This window comes from Pogona vitticeps, chromosome 1, assembly GCF_051106095.1.
Source record: "Pogona vitticeps strain Pit_001003342236 chromosome 1, PviZW2.1, whole genome shotgun sequence".
Classification (NCBI taxonomy): Eukaryota; Metazoa; Chordata; class Lepidosauria; order Squamata; family Agamidae; genus Pogona; species Pogona vitticeps.
Genome location: NC_135783.1, coordinates 103,654,535 through 103,673,052, shown reverse-complemented (window position 1 = coordinate 103,673,052; position 18,518 = coordinate 103,654,535). Strand labels below are relative to the sequence as shown.

General features: G+C 42.0%; 2 protein-coding genes across 2 annotated transcripts in view; one reads left to right on the top strand and one right to left on the bottom strand.

Annotated features, from left to right (window-relative positions):
- GPR63 (G protein-coupled receptor 63) overlaps positions 1-18,518 on the bottom strand; it is a 103,462-nt gene that overhangs the window by 6,562 nt on the left and 78,382 nt on the right. The gene's annotated exons all lie outside the window — the stretch shown is intronic.
- Positions 1-18,518, top strand: part of FHL5 (four and a half LIM domains 5) — a 39,759-nt gene that overhangs the window by 10,106 nt on the left and 11,135 nt on the right. The window contains exons 2-3 of the mRNA XM_020783637.3: positions 8,314-8,493; positions 12,231-12,405. Coding sequence (XP_020639296.2) covers positions 8,335-8,493; positions 12,231-12,405 — 334 coding nt within the window. The 5' untranslated portion in view covers positions 8,314-8,334. The remainder of the gene's footprint in view (positions 1-8,313; positions 8,494-12,230; positions 12,406-18,518) is intronic.

Sequence of the window (18,518 nt, the reverse complement as noted above, 5' to 3'; positions counted from 1 at the left end):
CAGAAAATACATCACAAGTCACTCAGTGCAAGTTTTTTTACATGCCTGCATAATGATGAATAATTTGTATGCTTTGCTGAAATGTGGTTGCTTGGTTTTAAAGAACTGCATAAGAGAGCAGACAGATATTATGGAAAACATTTGCACTGACACAAAGCACAAGAGAGAGAGGAAGAGACTTGATGTAGCCCCATTGTTGTTACCTTACATATCATCAGGTTGCATTCAACTTCTGGCAAACCATAACAGGCTTGCTTTTTTAAAAAGTATGTAAAATATTTAAGGATTCAATTTACCAGTTCTATCACCCTGTGGATTTCCATAACGGAGCAGGTATTTTAACCTTCATCTCCTAAATCTTCTACACTACGCTGGCTCCTAATATTACTGCTCCTAATATTCTCTGAGCATCAAAAGTTTTTACAGTAGGTCTGAGAGTGCATAGGTGGTTGGATCTCTGCTATCTGTTTGAGCACTTATTTTCTTACTTAAAAGATTTAAGAACAATGGTCAGACACGGGATGCAAATTATAGGCATGGGTTCTGCATGACTCTGTAACCAGCCATTTTCAACAGGGGCCCTGACAGGGAGCCACAGACTGGAAACAATTCTTCACACACCACTTGTTAAGGTTCGTTATGTGACTTATACAATCCTGATTCAGTCTATATTCCTTTCATAATGTGTTAATGGCTGCGGATATAAACACGTTATGTAGGTAGAGCAGCCATTCTCAAAAAGGTTAAGACTGGCTGCTCTACACGACCATTTAGGGAGTCACTATCTGTTCCTTGTCCAAAATCCTATTGCCTTTCCTGATCATACAAAACTCCATTAAACAAATGATGAGTCTTTTTCAAAGCTGGCCAAAAAACATACCCAGTACTTCCTCCTGCAAGCATAAGCTGAAAAAATGGATTGTGCAATGGCAAGCTGGAAATTGTTGAACATTGCCAGGGGAGTCTTACATTCCTCCGGTGGTGCAAAAGGATTTTGGCCCTTATATTCAAGAACTATACAAGCAAAAGAGAGAACCAAACTCTCTGGCAATATATAGTGAGCCTTTAAAAAAATCTGATTTATCCAAAGGCAGCATCTAACTTCCAGCAAAATCAAAGTCAGAATGTTTTCCTGAAGATTAGGATCAAAGCAGCAGGAAATATTCCATTTTAACGGCATGATTTGCTCTCTGATTTATCTGCTGGGAGCAAGAGGCAGCAAGGGCACAGAGGCATGTGTTAATCATGTTGATGTATCACCTTATAGTCACACCACAGGGCCTTGAAGAAACCTGGAATGAGTCACTAACTTCTTGTTTTTCAGTCTGTTTCTGCACTGTAGCTAAGCATGATATTCAGTCAGTCCTCTGCTTCTTCTTTCTCTCTTTCTGTCTCTCTTCCCCTTCCCTCTTCCTCTTCTTCCAATAGAGAGGCATGTTCAGACAGTCTCACAATGACAGTCTTCCTACTGACACTGAAAGAGATTCAGCTTCAAGAAAAGGAAACAAGGTGGAACCTATGCAGGGCTATCATTTCAGGTTTTGGTAGGAAGATGCATAAACTTTAGATGGATGAAACTGCACAGCAAAGTCTAGAAAGATTATTGAGCTACCAATATAAAAAAAGCAGTATATATTAATCACATTTGGTGTGGGTATTGTGTATACTTTTTGTGAGAAATACGTATCGTATCCTTTCTCCCTCTGTCTGTCTCTCTCACACACACCCTGTTTCTCTCACAGATACACTTTCAGTATACATACGTATACTGCATGGAAGTCTGTTTAAGTAACACTATGTAAGAAGTTGAATTATTTGGTGTGGACCTAACAGATGTATGATGATAAATGTTTACTTAAAGTAGAAGTTGAAAAATTTCCCTTTATGAACTATTTACACCCAGAACACCCAAAGCAGCCATATTGGTTGAGAGGATTCTGGGAGATGGGATTTTTAAAAACTTGTTCAATTTCTAATTTGAAGAAGAAAGGGTGATGTAGATAAAACTATCCTATCTTCCTCAGAAGCCATAAGTGGCCATTAATTTAGAATATAACAACAAGAATTCCGCCATCAAGTAGATTGCCACTTAATGGCAACCCTTTTCAGGTTGATGCCTTATGCAGGCCTGCCTTCTGGTGGTGCTCTGGGACCACGTAGCTTGACAAAGCTACGGAGGCTGTTTTTTCTCCTGGGAGACACAGTGGGGACTGACACTCTGGTGTTCCAACTCAATGAGCTATCCAGCCATCTTAATTCAGTACAGGGTGACTACTTTCTACTCAATATTTGTGTGAGTCTTTTTAAAAAAATAAATCTGATTCACCCAGACACAGCATCAAACTTCCGGCGAAATCAAACCCAGTTACTCCAGCATGCTTACACGAATGCCAGCAACCAGCAAGTCTATTAGAAAATGGAGCAATGGGTCATAAACAGAACAAAACCTTCCTTCTACTGCCTTAAATGGATAATCATACTGGGCCCATAATCTGAAGTATACAGATTATGGCCTCAGTATGGTTGGAAATAAATCCTGTTGAAACCAATGGCACTTGCTTTTCAATAAACCTCTCATGAGGCTGGGAAGACTAGAAGGTGGAATTGTAATATCTATTTGCAAAGCAAACTAATAGCCAAGAGTACAAACCTAAGAATATACACAAAGCTCTAAAAGTAGGTGTCTGCCCACAGCCATTGCAATGTAAATTGCACATTTATGAAGAGCATCTTCTTCAGGAGCAATTGTGCAGTATTCCAACTTTTATTCTTGCAGAATAACTACTAATTTGAGCTGGGGAAAGTTACTTTTTTGTAATGCCCTGAATCTGTCCAAAGAAAGGTGCAGGCCAAAGGAATCTCTTTTCCTCAGCTCTCTGTTAACACTTCCCTAGTTCCTGAATTACCTCATCTCTCCAGAGAGCTGTGTTTAATAACACCATCTTGTCTACCTGTTGGAACACTTATCTCTGTGCTGTGGATCTATGGTGCTGCCATTTTAAAGTAAACCAGTAACCCAAGAGAGAGTGCAGCCAGGCCCAATTGTTTAGGTAATGGATTGTTTTGATTGATTGTATTGTCTGTCATTTTGGATAGCAAAGAGCTTTTGGTGCTGTTAGAGGCATAGCAAATCACTTCAATGCAAAGATTTTAGATGTGCGGAGATGAGAAATTTTTCCACTGCTCCTGCCAAATAAAGTCCTTGGCTATTTCTGGTCTGGGATCAGCATTCCATCCTTGTCTTCCTCTTCTACTCCCCCTCTTTGTCATTCCACAAACCCTCTGGGAACAAAATTAAAACCTAAGGACTTCACAGCCATACACTCGCTTTAGCAGGGGATTCTGCATTAGTTATATATTGTCACATCTGCATGCAGATGTTTCAAAAATAATCTTTGCCATTTCATGAAACCAGATTACTTCCAAAGCAGATCAACAATTAGCAATGAGTACCAAAATTAAAAGACAGACAGACATGTTTGTATATTTCATCCCTTACCACCACCATCAAAAACTAGCATTTTCATGCTGGTATTCTATTGCTGTGCAAACAGCCTTGCACCAGAGAGATGACACACTTTATCAATTATTTCTCACCTTTGGTACATGGAGCTCAGGATATTCAGTTCTTTTCCTCGTCCTCACAAGAACCCTGTAAAGTAAGTTAGGTTAAGATGTGGTGATAGACTCAAGATCACCCAGAGAGCTTCATGGATAAGTCGTGATTTAAATGTAAGTCACTTCCGTTTTGATTCCGCAATGACTCTTTTGGTTCATTTCACTGAAGTATGTCCACAACAGTCCCCATTCTGTTTCTTGAAACGGAGTTATCTTGCCTTTGGCCATCTAGGTCACCAAGGATATGAACTGCACTGATATTTTCTTTCAATTGGGATGATTCACAGGCTCAAACATGGACCATAAAATGTTATGTAAACAAGTCTTGAAATATAAGAGGCGGTCAATGTATATGTGAGTTAGTGCCAAATTAACACCCTTTTTACATTTATACACTTAGCGCAGGGAAAGAAGCAACCAGTGGCCTTGCATAGGTTGTTTCACTGTAGTTCTTCCATCGTCCTTGCTTTTGACTTTCAAAGCAACAACTTCCAGAGGATCATAAATTTCCCACACTTGACATACATACTTACGGCCTTCAGAAACAGGACAGTAACAAAGTCAAGGTTTTCACTATTACTTCACTTAGATGTCAAGTGATGAATGAATGGCAAGTTCTTCTTCTTCTTCTTCTTCTTCTTCTTCTTCTTCTTCTTCTTCTTCTTCTTCTTCTTCTTCTTCTTCTTCTTCTTCTTCTTCCATGGATTTTAACATATTTAAGGCTGAGGACTCTATTGTATAGCAAAGCTTCTTCTCAGTAACCACTTTGTAAACTGGTTGTCTATATCCATCCAAAACCAACATGGATTTTGTGCCCATGTACAGCCTTGTGAGTCATGACACCAGCTTATTATTGATTCCACCTAAAACATCAGCAGATGTCACAGTGGTACCCAAGGCTGTAGTGTTTTCTTTTTCTCCTACAAAACAGTGAGTCATTTAACATGACTCATAGCCTATTGACTTGTACCTTTAACTGTTAATGACATCTAAAGATAGAATGAGCTCTTCCTATTGCTTTGATTGGGACCGGCAGTTCGTGCCCATCTCTCGTCTGGAGGACATCTGGCTTGGCACAATTTGTGTGGAATTCTCTCTATGTGAGAAAATAATCTAAGGGTCTTAGTAAACCACAGCCTAAACATGAGTCAACAGCATGACATGGTTCGAGGGGAGGGGGAGGCTGTTGCACTTTTTGTCTATATCAATAGAAGTGCAGTACCTAGATCAAAAGAAAGATTAACCCCACTTTCTTCTGCCTTGATCAGAACTGGACATGGAAGCTTCATATTCATATCCCAGGGGATCCGACTGTGAAGCACTGCCCCACAGGTGCCACAGAGGCCCATTCCCTCCCCCCAGAACCAGCCTGATCCACTGAACTTCATGTGGCTTCTGCAGCCATCATCATTGCATCAACTGTGGAAATCCAAAGCTTTCCTGCCTCCCTGCACTGCTCATCACTCCGGCGAGGAGGTGGGATGAGAAATATCCCCATTTGGGGAGGCGGGGAAGCACAGGCCAGGCAAATTCTGTGATTGGCATGATGTTACCAACGACAGGTGCATATGGCAGGTGAAGTCCAGTGAGTGGACCGGCCAATTCTTGGGGGGGGGGGGAGGGTTGAAAGAGCCTGGCCACCTAGGGTGGTGATATTCATATTCTTCTCCCCCAGGAGAATACAAACATCCCATATCTAATCAGAACTCATCTAAAATGCTATGGCCATCTAAAATATTATTTGGTACCCTTTCTAAACCAAAGTTTAGGAAGGGTACCAAATGTTAGCAGGTAAACAGCTGTACAGGAGAAAATTAACTTGTGGATTCAGCTTTTTGAGACTTGAAATGATTAAGTAAATGCATTTCCCCTTTAGTAAAGGAAACACCTTCACACACTTTCCTTTATGTTAGAAATATATACACCAGTATGGTAGGAAATGTAACAGAAGTTCTCATTCTAGCTAACTAAGTTGGGGTTGTCAGGAGCCATGACTGCCAGTTTTACCTCTGGAGAATAAATGGAAAATGTCTCCTCCTTGGAGGGACAAGAGAGAAGTGTGACAGGAAAGAAGTGACACCAACAACTCTATGAATAACAATCTAATGTTGAAGGACAGTTGGCACTGTTTAGAACCAGTCAAGGATAGTCTAGGAAACCTCAGGAGATCTTTTCTCTCTAGTTTTCCCCATTAAAAGGCATGCATTATTGGCTGATATCCTGTTGTGCAGTTACACAAGCAGCATAACTTTTAAATGCAAATTGCCTCAGGTTAAGAGATCACAGTAGCATTATCTGTTGTATACTGAGTCACATCAACTCAGTGTGCAAGGGACTATTCTACAGAAGTTTCTTAACTCACAGCAATTCACATCTAAAAGTTCCACTGTTTGAGTAACAGCATAACATGATTCCAGCCATTAAATGTAAGAAAGTTTTTGTAGGTTTTTTGGGCTGTTTGGCTGTGTTCTGAAGGTTTTTCTTCCTAACATTTTCTCTGTGGCTGGCATCTTCAGAGGACAGGAGTTAGAACTCAACAGCTGAGAATAAAGGCCTGGTGTAGTGTAAACTTGTGAAATACAGTATATGAATGGGCGTGTTCCAAACACTCAGACTCTTAGATCCATCTATAACATCCCAGTCCTGGGGGCAAGGGGATTGAACTACAGGTCTCATGGTGCCATGACCATTCTAGTCAAAAAGTATCTCCTCCTGTGCCTACCCTCCATCCTCAAGCTCTGAAGTACTCTGACAAATCCATTTTCTTGTCTAGCTTTTCAGGATCTGAAACATAACTGTTTTAAAGAGGTGGGCACTACCTCACTCTTTTATTTATGGATATTTAGGGACAAATGTGATCCTTCCAAGTGTGGGGGGCAGTTGTATAAAAATGTCCCATTGGACTAGTTAATATAAGAGGATTATTACCCACTGGTGCAAGTTTGTTTCTAAACTGTGAAGAACCTGATAGACATTTAAACCAAAGGCTAGGCTTGCTAAACATGAAATATGTTTCTTGCTTTGGGTGAGAGAGAAGCGGGACTGAATTCCCAAGCAAGCCCATTTCCCTGGAGAAAGATGAGCCACACCTTTGTGGAGGGTTCATAGCTCAGTGCTAGAGCACATGAGTCATATGTACAAGTCCAAAGTTCAGTTCCCTAGAATCGCCACTTAAAGGTCTCAGGGAAAATTTCTGCCAGTCAACGTTTGTGATCTTGTTATGAAGGAGCAATATCTTGGCTCAGTGTATGACAAGCACATATGTTCCAATGACAGAAAACATCACAGTATGGGTAGACTGCATATGAATTATCATGTGAAGATTTGTGCAGAAACGGGGTGTGTGTGAATAACAGAATAAATCTGCATGAGTCATTTTTAGCATCCCTTGTCATTCTTTGAGTTTTGTTCCTACATGTAAAATTATCATGTTTAAAGAAGTACTGTTTTTCTTGATAATTTTGATGTTGGCATTAGATTCATGACAACATTACAAGAGAGAAACTTCAGTGAATACAACAGATGTTTAACAACTTCACTGGGAACTCTATAAATTTTATTTTCCTTTATTCTCAGCAATTATATCCTAATTTTAGCAAAGTCCTTCTGGTCCAGTGGAGGGAAATAAAAACCCAAGACCAAAATAGCTTGCCTACAAGTCTCAGATCTGCTTGAAATTTGGATGTTGATCCAAATGTGCTTTCCCACCTTTCTACCAGTCAGAAATACATAGGAAGGAACCAGTAGGGTATGCAACTATTTACAGTCCTAGTCGCAGCTAGTCTTCTTGAAGATAAAAGACCATCCCAAGGCACATGACTGCCTGAGGCAAACAACAAGATAACAAAGCTCCCAGCAAATAGAAGAAAGATGACTGAACCATTCAAATTTTGCTGCCGAGAGACAGTGTCCTCCATTGCAACTGGAGGCAGCCGGCTAACTTTCATACAGCAATATCCTCTGGCACCTTACTGACATTTCTCAGCATGTGCCACCCAAGTCACGGCCTAAGGGTTGAGCCAGTCCTGTTGGACAGACACTTTTGAAAAGTGGGCAAGATTTACCAAACGAGTACTTCATTTGGCATCTCCTAATATCTATGTGCCGGCAAGTTCATTCCCAGAAGACAACACTTTGTTCCTTTTTCTGCCCCTCTAGGGTGGTTACTGGGAAGAGAAGTAGGCTAGCAGTGTCCATTAAGAAGCCATATGTGACCCATAAGCCCTCCATTTCTGATCCCAGGTCTATTGCACTGTTATTAACTCTGTAGAAGAAGAAATCTTAAAAGACTGGGCCATTTACAAGAATTTTCACAGAGAAAAAACCCCACACCTATCAAGTCAAAGACAGACAGACATTGCCAAAATCAGCTGCAGGATCCTCAGTGTTCTTCTAGTTGCTTTCTAGTGCAAGTTTCCAATACAAATGTTTTGCAATATAACTGCCATTGGTGCACCTTTTGATAGCTTTAAGTCGATCATTTACCTGTTAAGAAATCATGCCACATGCTGTGTCTGTTGTCCTTTCCTGTAAGCTTTCAAGAAGCTACTTGCAATTATCGTTTAAGTATAAGTATAGGAGGGGGGTTTGAATCATTGCGAATGCTGAGATCCCAAAATGTAGTACCTTGAAGATTGCAAAACAGCTTTATCATTTTTAATCACGACCTTTTAAATGCATTTCCATTTCCCCCAGAAACATCAGGGAGTATTGAATATGGCGAGTGATCTGTCTAAATGCTATCATTGCATGGTCTCCCTTTTTGGAAAGCGATATGCCACGAAAGAAGAACATGCTTACTGTGTTAAGTGCTATGACAGCCTCTTTGCTAACTTCTGTGAGGAATGCAAGAAGCCCATTGAATGCGACTCCAAGGTAAGCCCCAGATAATTTCACAGTCTGTAGCTCAAGGGGAAAGGGTTATACCACTCTTTGGATGATGTGAAGGAAGCAAACGAGGTCACCATGATAAGAGATTGTACTCTACCTCTTTGCAATCCCCTGGAGTAATCTTTGATGCTGGTGACTCAGTGCGGTCTGCCAGTAACCCATAATGATTAGAAACGGGTATGAACTGGTTTGTCCTAATTCATAAAGGCAGGAGCACAGGTGCCACTGTTCCCTTCCCCCACCTCCTCTGGTTCAAGGAGTCACCCACCAGGCCCAGCTTGCTTGTTTCTTCCACATCCTCAGCTGATCTTCCAGTCCCAGCAACATCTCAGGCTCCTCTGCCTGCCTTCTTGGCTGATCTCCCACTCAGACAAAAGGGCAGGGCAGAAAAGTCTGTGCTCTTGCTTGTGACTGGGAGATTAGCCAAGGAGATGGAAAAAAATAACACAGGCAAGCTGTTTGAGCCAGAGGAGGTGAGGAGTGGAGCAGTAGCACCTGTGATGCTGCCTTGATGAATTGGGACAAACCGAGACAAACCAGATTGTGCCCGTCTCTAATAATGATGTCTTCTTATTAATATTTAGTCCCAATTTACCAGGTCAGCACCCTCCCATTCCCTGAGATACCACAATAAAAACTGAAACTGGGGTGTGGGAGGGGATGTTATGTCACAGGCATAGGCCTTTGTGTGACAATGGCAAAATAATAATGGCAAGTATCCTGTTCAATATTTACATGTACAAAACTCCAACTATGGAAACTGCTTCAGAGATACGATGCGGTGGTGGATGTGTTTCTTCTGTAGTTGAACCTCCATAAACATATAAATACAGAACAGGCTACTAGCCAATACGTGAAAAATCAGAATAATACATGTGTATGAGAAAGAGAGACAGAGAGAGAATACAAATTTCCTGCACTACTTTTTAAACAAATATTATGTGAACGACAGGCATACAAACACCTTCACACTGAACTAGTGAGTCCTAGAATCAGTCGGGGTGGAGGGAAAATGGGCACAGAAGCATTAACACCATCACACAGAAAATATTAGACTTTCTTCTGCTATAGCACCACTTACCTTCAGATTCATCTATGTGCCTAGAGATATGGAAATCACAGCAGTTCTGTGAGACTCTCAGCTGACACCCTGAGGCTCTTCATTGGAAATTCACTCAAAAACAGAGATAGCCAATGAAAGAATCAACTAAAGTGTTTTTGTATGGATCCAGGGGTGCTGCCTTGACATAAAGTTTGGATTTTCACATCAAAAACAAGAAATAAAATAGAGAACCCTACCCAATGACTAGTAAAGCCTTCCCAGACCTTGAGAAAGTTACTTTTCTGGAATAGCAACCCTCCCCCTCCCCCCAAAAAAACCAGTCAAATGGACACTTTTCATATTCCAAAAAATATGAACTTTTCTCAAGCTTTGATGGAGCCCTCCAGATGCTTTGTTGACCATACATCCCATCATTCCATAGCCAGCAGAGTCACTTGGCTGAGCATAGTGGGAATAGTACAGTAGTTCAATGCATCTGAAGGGTTTCATAATCACCCTCATCACCACCACCACCATCACCATCTTAGAACTACAGAGCTGAAGGGACCCTGTGGATGATCTAGTTGAGAAATGTTGGATTAGTCTGTAATCTGTGGCATTAGTCACCTGGAGACACAGGAAGGCTTTTAATGGTTTGCAGACTCTCTGCAGAATGGATTGGATGGCTTTTACCCATCAACTGAATTCAGCAGCATAATACACAACAAGATGTTAAATTGCTGCATTTACCTTAATATAATATCTTAGCTCTTTTAATATCTTTTTTTTAAAAGGCAGTGTGTTGCATTGTTTTCAAGAACTTATTCCAAAGAGATTACAGTGGTAATTTCCGTTTCTCTCTTGGGTTTAATTCAACTGATAAAATCAAGCAAAACCTTTAAAATAAATACAACTGACAAGCAACCATTGAAAAATGACTTCTCGTGGTCTGTGCTACAGATGGTTTTCACAGTAAAATAAAGAAATTTCACTAGAAAATAAATTATATTTATCATTTTTATGTAATAACACTGTCTCCACAAGCAAGATATCTTTAAAAAGATGTATTTAGCTTAAAATATTTTATGCAATAAATGACAACTTCATTTTGTTGTTTATCTCCTAAGGCTTCCTCACTCATCACTGAAATATATTTTTAGGAGTGGGAGCAAACAAATAAAACAAGCTTGACTTCTTTGGGTTTGCTTGTGCTCATCTTTTTCTCTCAGAAATCATTAAAACTATGCCCACCATAGTGGGGCACGCAAACAAAGTGGAGACCTGTTTTGCCCTTCATTTCTGATGTACTTTCTATAGCTAATGACAATTAGGCAAGGGGTATGTTCGCTCAGAGTCTCCCTTCATCTGTCTGTCTGTCTGTCTGTCTGTCTCTCTCTCTCTCTCACTCTCTCTCTCTCTCACACACACACACACACACACACACAGAGAGAGAGAGAGAGAGAGAGAGAGAGAGAGATCTGTTCAAAGTGAATGTTAAAACTATGAAGTGGAAGCAATGAGGTAAAGTTAAGCTATCAAGAAGGGAACTAAGCTGAAGACCTAAAAGTAAAAAATGAGAGCTTGTATCGCATGTAAATAACCACAGATACAATTCCTGTAATCAGCAGGATTACAATCCTGTCTGAAACTCTGGACTGGGCTGGCTTGTTCCAGGGGAAGCATATGATGACACCCTGCCCCATTCCTTGAACAAAAGCCTACCAGCCTGACAGATGAGTCTTATTTCAACACTGGTGATGGGAGGGCATCCTCCATTGCCAGCTACCTAACGGTTGCCCACGACTGGTTCCATAACATATACAGCTTTGTCCTCCAACAACACTTCCTGCTTCTCAGCATCTGCTGCCTGAGGCAGCTGCCTGGCTTTGCCTAATGGCAGAGCAGGCTGAACCATGACCATAAGGAACTAGAAGGAATAATGACCAGTCTCAGTATAAACAGTGTTCAGTGTGTAATGAACTGTGTGGGTATCACAACTGAGAACAGATAGAATTTAGGTGTGTTGATACCATAGCTGCAGGACAGAATTTTGCTTAATGTCTTCCGGTGGTGGCAAGAATAGCTTTGTGTGAGGAAGAACCAAAAAGCTATACAAGATTATTCCAGGAGGAAGCAGCCTGCAGCTTTCCAGATACTGCTAGACTGACTTCCATCAATCCCCACTAGAAAAACCAATATTGAAGGATGAGAGGCACTACAATCCAGCAACATCTGGAGGGCCTGATGTGGTGTGCCTCAGCCTAACCCTTTGTGACTAGAAAGGGACAACCTTCTTCAGAAGGGAATAGTCTAGGGAGGGAGGAAATACACAGTGGCCGAAACCCTGTTGCACAATTATGCAAATAGTGTATGACTTTTGCAAGTGAATTGTTATAAGTTAAGAAATCTCTGTAAACATTATCTGTTCTATACTAACTTGCCTGATGCTGCATGTACCAGATAAGATCTTCACTTACAGCAATTCATCTCTGAAAGTTAGGCCGTTTGTGTAACTGCTTTATAAGATTTCAGCCTACACTGATCACCCTTCAAATCTATTATCAGTAGCTCTTCCAAAGCCAGTGGCTCATAGTGCCTGCCAACTGGATTTTGTTGAAGTGGACTTTTACCCAAGGAAGCAAATGCTTTTTATTCGTGTGTGTTATTTTCCTGTCCCCAGGATCTTGCTTATAAAGGCCAACACTGGCACGAAGCGTGCTTCAAGTGTGCTAAGTGCAGTCAGTCTTTGGTGGAGAAGCCTTTCGCAGCCAAGGATGAGCGCCTTCTGTGTACAGAGTGTTACTCTAATGAGTATTCCTCCAAGTGCTTCCATTGCAAGAAAACCATTATGCCAGGTAAGAGAAAAGGAGGCGTGTTTGTGTGGGGGTGTGGGGGTGTGTGTGTGTGTTTCTTTGGCCGCTGCTGAGCTAAACAGGCACTGCTCTCACTGAGCAACTGGATTTTGAAGCTCGGCTGGCAGAAGAATGCGCGAGCCAGGTGATATGTTCTTCATTGATTCAACAGCCTTTTTGGATTGATGTTCCATTGCCCAGATATTACACAGTCAGGAGAATTTCCTTTTTCCACCATCCGTGGCCTCTCCTAACCCCTGCCAGCTATTAAGAGTGTGATAAGACCAGTATCACAACGAATCTGTGTTTGGGTTCCCAGCTCATCCCATTCCCTGACATTTCAAGGCCAAAGCCTGAGACCAGAGGGTGGGCCTTTATGATTGCACTGGGGGGGGGGTTCCTCCTGTTTCCCCAAATGTAGGTGGGGCAGGTGAGGGCTCAGAGGAAGCAGAAATGTTTCTGAGAGGACTGGTGCACTGACCAAAGCATAAATGCAAACAGAATCAGTGGTATTTTTGCATTTCTGGGGTGACTACAGGGCAGAGATAAGAGTTACCAGTTCCACGTGGGGCAGAGGAGAAGCCACATATATACCTTATTCACCACCGTCATCATCTTCAAACTGCAGAGCTGGAAGGAACCCTATGGATTATGGAATCCAGCCGCTGTCAAGGTGGCTCCTCTACAGAACCTCTGGCTCTGCAGACAGATATGTAAAGCACAGAGCGATCATTTATCTTCTGCATTCACACATTACAATTAAAAGCGAGAAAGAGAAAGAGAAACCTTGGAAGATAAAGGAGAGCAGGTACTTTATTTTAGCATTGAATCGTCTTTGCCTTCCTTGCTGCAAAGCCACTGCTGAAAGTCTCGTGGCTGAAGCACCACATAATTTCAGACCCAGGGCATAGCAAGGGCTCTGCATATACCACCTATGGTGCCCGGCTGGCCTGTCTGAAACCATTCACTCTGTGATTTGGCTTTGCCATTTTCCTTTCCTCTTTTGCAGGAACTGGAAACATGCAAATACTTTCACAGCCCCAGCCAATGGTCAGGTTTGAGTGTTGCCAGAAGGGTAGCAGAGAAGGTCGTATCCAATCGTTTATGTATGGGCACAGAGCAGGGGGAAAGGGAAGTTCTGCATATCCCTGCTAGTTGTTCAAAAGACCCCAAGAGGTATCCAACTAAATAGACACCGCATTGGATAACCGGAACTGGGGCGGGGGGAAGCTCCTAGCAGCTACAGCATTCTTGCAAGTAGAGATGGGCACAAGCTGCCAGCTCAGTGGTTTGTGCTGGTTCATTTTCCATCTGAACAGGTTTTGGTGCTTCCCAGCCCTGCCTCCTCTGGCAGGCGCCGACTCAGAGGCAGCACCCCAGCTGCCCTGCCCCACCTCCTCCAGGCACTGCCTCTGAATGGGTGCAGTGCCTGGAGGGGGCTGGGTTGAGAAGCTCTGAATGCCCATTTCTACCTGCTACAGCTTATGTTTCATGTGGCCTTAGCTACAGCACATGTGATGGGGGTGGAGTGTTTTTTTTCCAGGTCCTACAATGCTGCTTGGGCTTGATGAAAAATCCAGCCCATGTTTTTTTCCTCCCTTATGCTCTACAATACTGCTGCCAGGACTTGTGGAACAAGAAGGTTTAAGAGTCACGGTGCCAGAATTCCATTCCCTGCCTTGATCCAGATGGCACAGTGGGTCCATGTGCATTCACCCGCTGCCTTTCCCCCAAGTCTGCTTCCTTCACTGCTGATTTTTTTGTTGTTGTACTAATGTTCAAAAGCACAATAAACATACAAACAATCCCAGTGAGTCCTAGGGCTAGACAGGAATGGCTGGAGATTCTGCTCAGGCCTTGGAAACCACCCCACACAAAAACATGACTTCCTCTGGTGTTGCTCCCCATTCCCACCCACCCCCCAGAGCTTTGTCTCCCCACCTGAAGAACCACAGAAGCAGAGTAGCTGCCTGATCCTTCAGCTCTGGGACCTGGCAAGCCTAAGCCCTGACCTAGTACTCTTCACAGCATCAGATACAGAAAAAGAATCCACAAGAACAAACCAAAATACTAGGTCCACATTTGAAGAGTATCTTTAGTGGGATTGATTGAATTTACAGGGAACTATATGATGATTTTCCTTCTAGAAAAGTGCAAAGATGCAAGCAATTTGGAAGCAGGTATTTGCATTTTTTTAATACCCACTCCACCCACCCCAGCTGTCTTTGCCCAAATTACAGTTCAGACCACCATGATATGCTGCCCAATATTTCTGGACTTCCATATTTCTTCCATCTTCCCTGTTTTTTTACCAGTTAGTGCTAGAGAATTCAAAAGCTTACATATATCATGAATTTAGAGTTCATCCCCATAAAGATATTGGCTCTGAGGGTTTTGGACTCTGTTTTACTTCACAGTGCAGATCCACACCATTTCCCCCCTTAAAGAACTTTTTATGACTCCCTACCCCACCCTTGAAGGCTGAGCGTCCTCCGTTGTGTCATTCCAGCTGCCTCACTAACATCTTCCAATTGACTCCTTGCAGAGATCAGAAAGCATGTCATATCTGCCTAGTCCATGCAGCTATGGATTTCAGCTCAGCAAAGGCCTTCATTTTGTCTATTTGCCATAAACCCAGTGTCCTCAATTATAAAAACGTGTGTTTCCAGTGCTGAGCTATGCCATCTTTGAACCTGGAATATGCCAAATGGGAAAGCAGTCACACCGGAATCCCAGAGCATGGCTGTTTCCTACAACAGGGCTCATTCATTTCATCTTGTGAGGCCAAATATCATGCATTGAAATCTGCATTTCTGTGAACATCCTGAAGGATCTGGAAGCCTTCTTATAGCTTATAAGGATTGGGTGTTTTTCATTTTATATTATTGTCCTGTTTTCAGTCACAAAGTGAGCTGCCAACAAAAAGCCTTAAGAAGATCATTCTGTCTTAGCTTTCCTCTTTTGGAATGGCATTAATAATGAGCTTATTTCAGAGCAGAGATTGGTTCAAATCATAGCATACCTGTGGCAATTTTCCTTGATTACTTTAAATGGAAAAAAATGGAGAGTAACAAGCTCACTGCAGATATTTACCCCTGCAGGTAAAGTACAGTAATGAAATAATTTGTAGACTCACCATGAAGATAAAATGCAATCATGCAGTATTGACTTTCCCTATTTAAGCTGCAAGAGTCCTTGAAAATAGTTTCATTTCATTCCAGAAGAGGCAGTATTAGTTGTATGTTTCATCAGACTTTGAGCTGACTAGGTCCCCATTGTTTTAATTATGTTGTTGTTTAGTCATTAAGTCGTGTCCGACTCTTTGTGATCCCATGGACCAGAGCATGCCAGGCCCTCCTGTCTTCCACAGCTTCTGGTTGGTGAAATTCATGTAGCTTTGGTGACACTGTTCAACCATCTCATCCTCTGTCGTCCCCTTCTCCACTTGCCTTCACACTTTCCCAACATCAGTGTCTTTTCCAGGGAGTCTTTTCTTCTCATGAGATGGCCAAAGTATTAGAGCATCCAGTTTCAGGATCTGTCCTTCCAGTGAGCACTCAGGGTTGATTTCCTTCAGAACAGATAGGTTTGATGTCCTTGCAGTCCAGGGGACTCTCAAAAGTCTCCTCCAGCACCACAATTCAAAAGCATCAATTCTTCAGCGGTCAGCCCACTTTATGGTCCATCTCTTACTTCCATACATCACTACAGGAAAACCATAGCTTTGACTATGCGGACCTTTGTCGGCAAGGTGATGTCTCTGCTTTTTAAGATGTGTCTAGGTTTGCATTGCTTTCCTCCCAAAAAGCACACATCTTTTAATTTCGTGGCTGCTATCCCCATCTGCAGTGATCATGGAGCCCAAGAAGGTAAAATCTGTCACTGCCTCCATTTCTTCCCCTTCTATTTGCCAGGAGGTGATAGGACCAGTGGCTATGATCTTGGTTTGTTTGTTTGTTTGTTTGTTTGTTTTATATTGAGCTTCAGACCATTTTTTTTGCACTCTCCTCTTTCATCCTCATTAAGAGGTTCTTTAATTCCTCCTCACTTTCTGCAACAGAGTGGTATCATCTACATATCTGAGGTTGTTGATATTTCTTTCAGCAATCTTAATTCCGGTTTGGGATTCATCCAGTCCGGCCTTTCACATGATGTATTGTGCATATAAGTTAAATAAGCAGGGGGACAATATACAGCCTTGCCGTACTCCTTTCCCAATTTTGAAGTAATCAGCTGTTCCATGTCCAGTTCTGTTTCTTCCTGTCACACATATAGATTTCTCAGGAGATAGATAAGGTGATCAGGCACTCCCATTTCTTTAAGAACTTGCCATAGTTTGATGTGGTCTGCACAGTCAAAGGCTTTTGCGTAGTCAATGAAGGAGAAGTAGGCCTTGTTGGATAGCCACTTTGCTTTCTTCCATTTCCTTTTCTTTAGGGTGGTTTTTGTTGCTACCTCCTGTACAATGTTACGAGCCTTCATCCATAGTTCTTCAGGCACTCTGTCCACCAAATCGAGTTCCTTAAATCTGTTCTTCCACAGTGTATTCATAAGGGATTTGGTTTAGATTATACCTGGCTAGCCCAGTGGTTTTTCCTACTTTCTTCAGTTTAAGCTTGAGTTTTGCTATAAGAAGCTTATGATTAGAGCCACAATCAGCTCCAGGTCTTGCTTTTGCTGACTGTAAAGAGCGTCTCCATCTTTAGCTGCAGATAATATAATCCATCTGAGTATTGACCATTTGGTGATGTCCACGTGTAGTTGGCAACACATGATGCCTCATGTGTTGTTGGAAAAAAGTGTTTGTGATGACCAGCTTGTTCTCTTGACAAAACTCTATTAGCCTTTGCCCTGCTTCGTTTTGAACTCCAAACCCAAACTTACCTGTAGTTCCTTTTATCTCTTGACTCCCTACTTTAGCATTTCAATCCCCTATAATGAGAAAAATGTCTTTCTTTAGTGTCAGTTCTAGAAGGTGTTGTAAGTCTTCATAGAATGGATCAGTTTCAGCCTCTTCAGCAGTGGTGGCTGGTGCATAAACTTGGATTACTGTGATGTTGAAAGGTCTGCCTTGGATTCATATTGAAAGCATTCTATCATTTTTGACATTCTATCCCAGTACAGCTTTTCCCACTCTTTTGTTGACTTTGAGGGCTACTCCATTTCTTCTACAGGATTCTTGCCCAAAGTAGTAGATAAGAAATATTCTGAACTGAATTCACCAATTCCCATCCATTTTAGTTCACTCATGCCCAGGATGTCAATGTTTATTCTTGCCATCTCCTGTTTGAGCACCTCCAGCTTACCAAGGTTCATTCCAGGTTCCTATGCAGTATTTTTTTTTTCTTTGCAGCATCAGATTTTCCTTTCACTTCCAGGCACGTCCACAGCTCAGCGTCTTTCGGCTTTGGCCAAACCACTTCATTAGCTCTGGAGTACGTATACTTGTCCTCTGCTCTTTCTCAGTAGCATGTTGGATGCCTTCCGGCCTGAGGGGCTCATCTTCCAGTGTCATATCTTTTAGCCTTTTGTTTCTGTCCACTGAGTTTTCTTGGCAAAGATACTGAAGTGGCTTGCCAATTCCTGTTCCAGGTGGATCGCGTTGAGTCAGAACTCTCCACTATGACCTGTCCATCTTGAGTGTCCCTGCACAGCATAGCCCATAGCTTCTCTGAATTACTCAAGTCCCTTCACCACGACAACACAGCAATCCATGAAGGGGTGTTTTCATTATACTTTCTGTGCATTAAATTATTGCATATACAAGAAAGCTTTTTCTTCTCTCCCTTCCTCCTTTGTGCTTGTTGCAAAGTGCCCCTTGCATGAGAGTTTCAAACAATGCCCTTTCAACTGCTTGAAGCAATGGTTTTGGAAACATCCAATTACTAATCTCTTTGCATTGTTGAATTTACTCTATGAAAAATGTTTGCCATTGATGATTATACTATTGTTAGAAAGCAATTCATTGGGAAAGAGATAAATTAGTTGCAAAATCTCAGTGATATATTAGACAAGTTTGTCTGCTGTCTAATCAGGAAATATTCACAACACATAGGCTGAAATCCTGTTGCTTAGCATAGAAAATTACACAGGAGTGAGCCCATTGAATCAGTGGG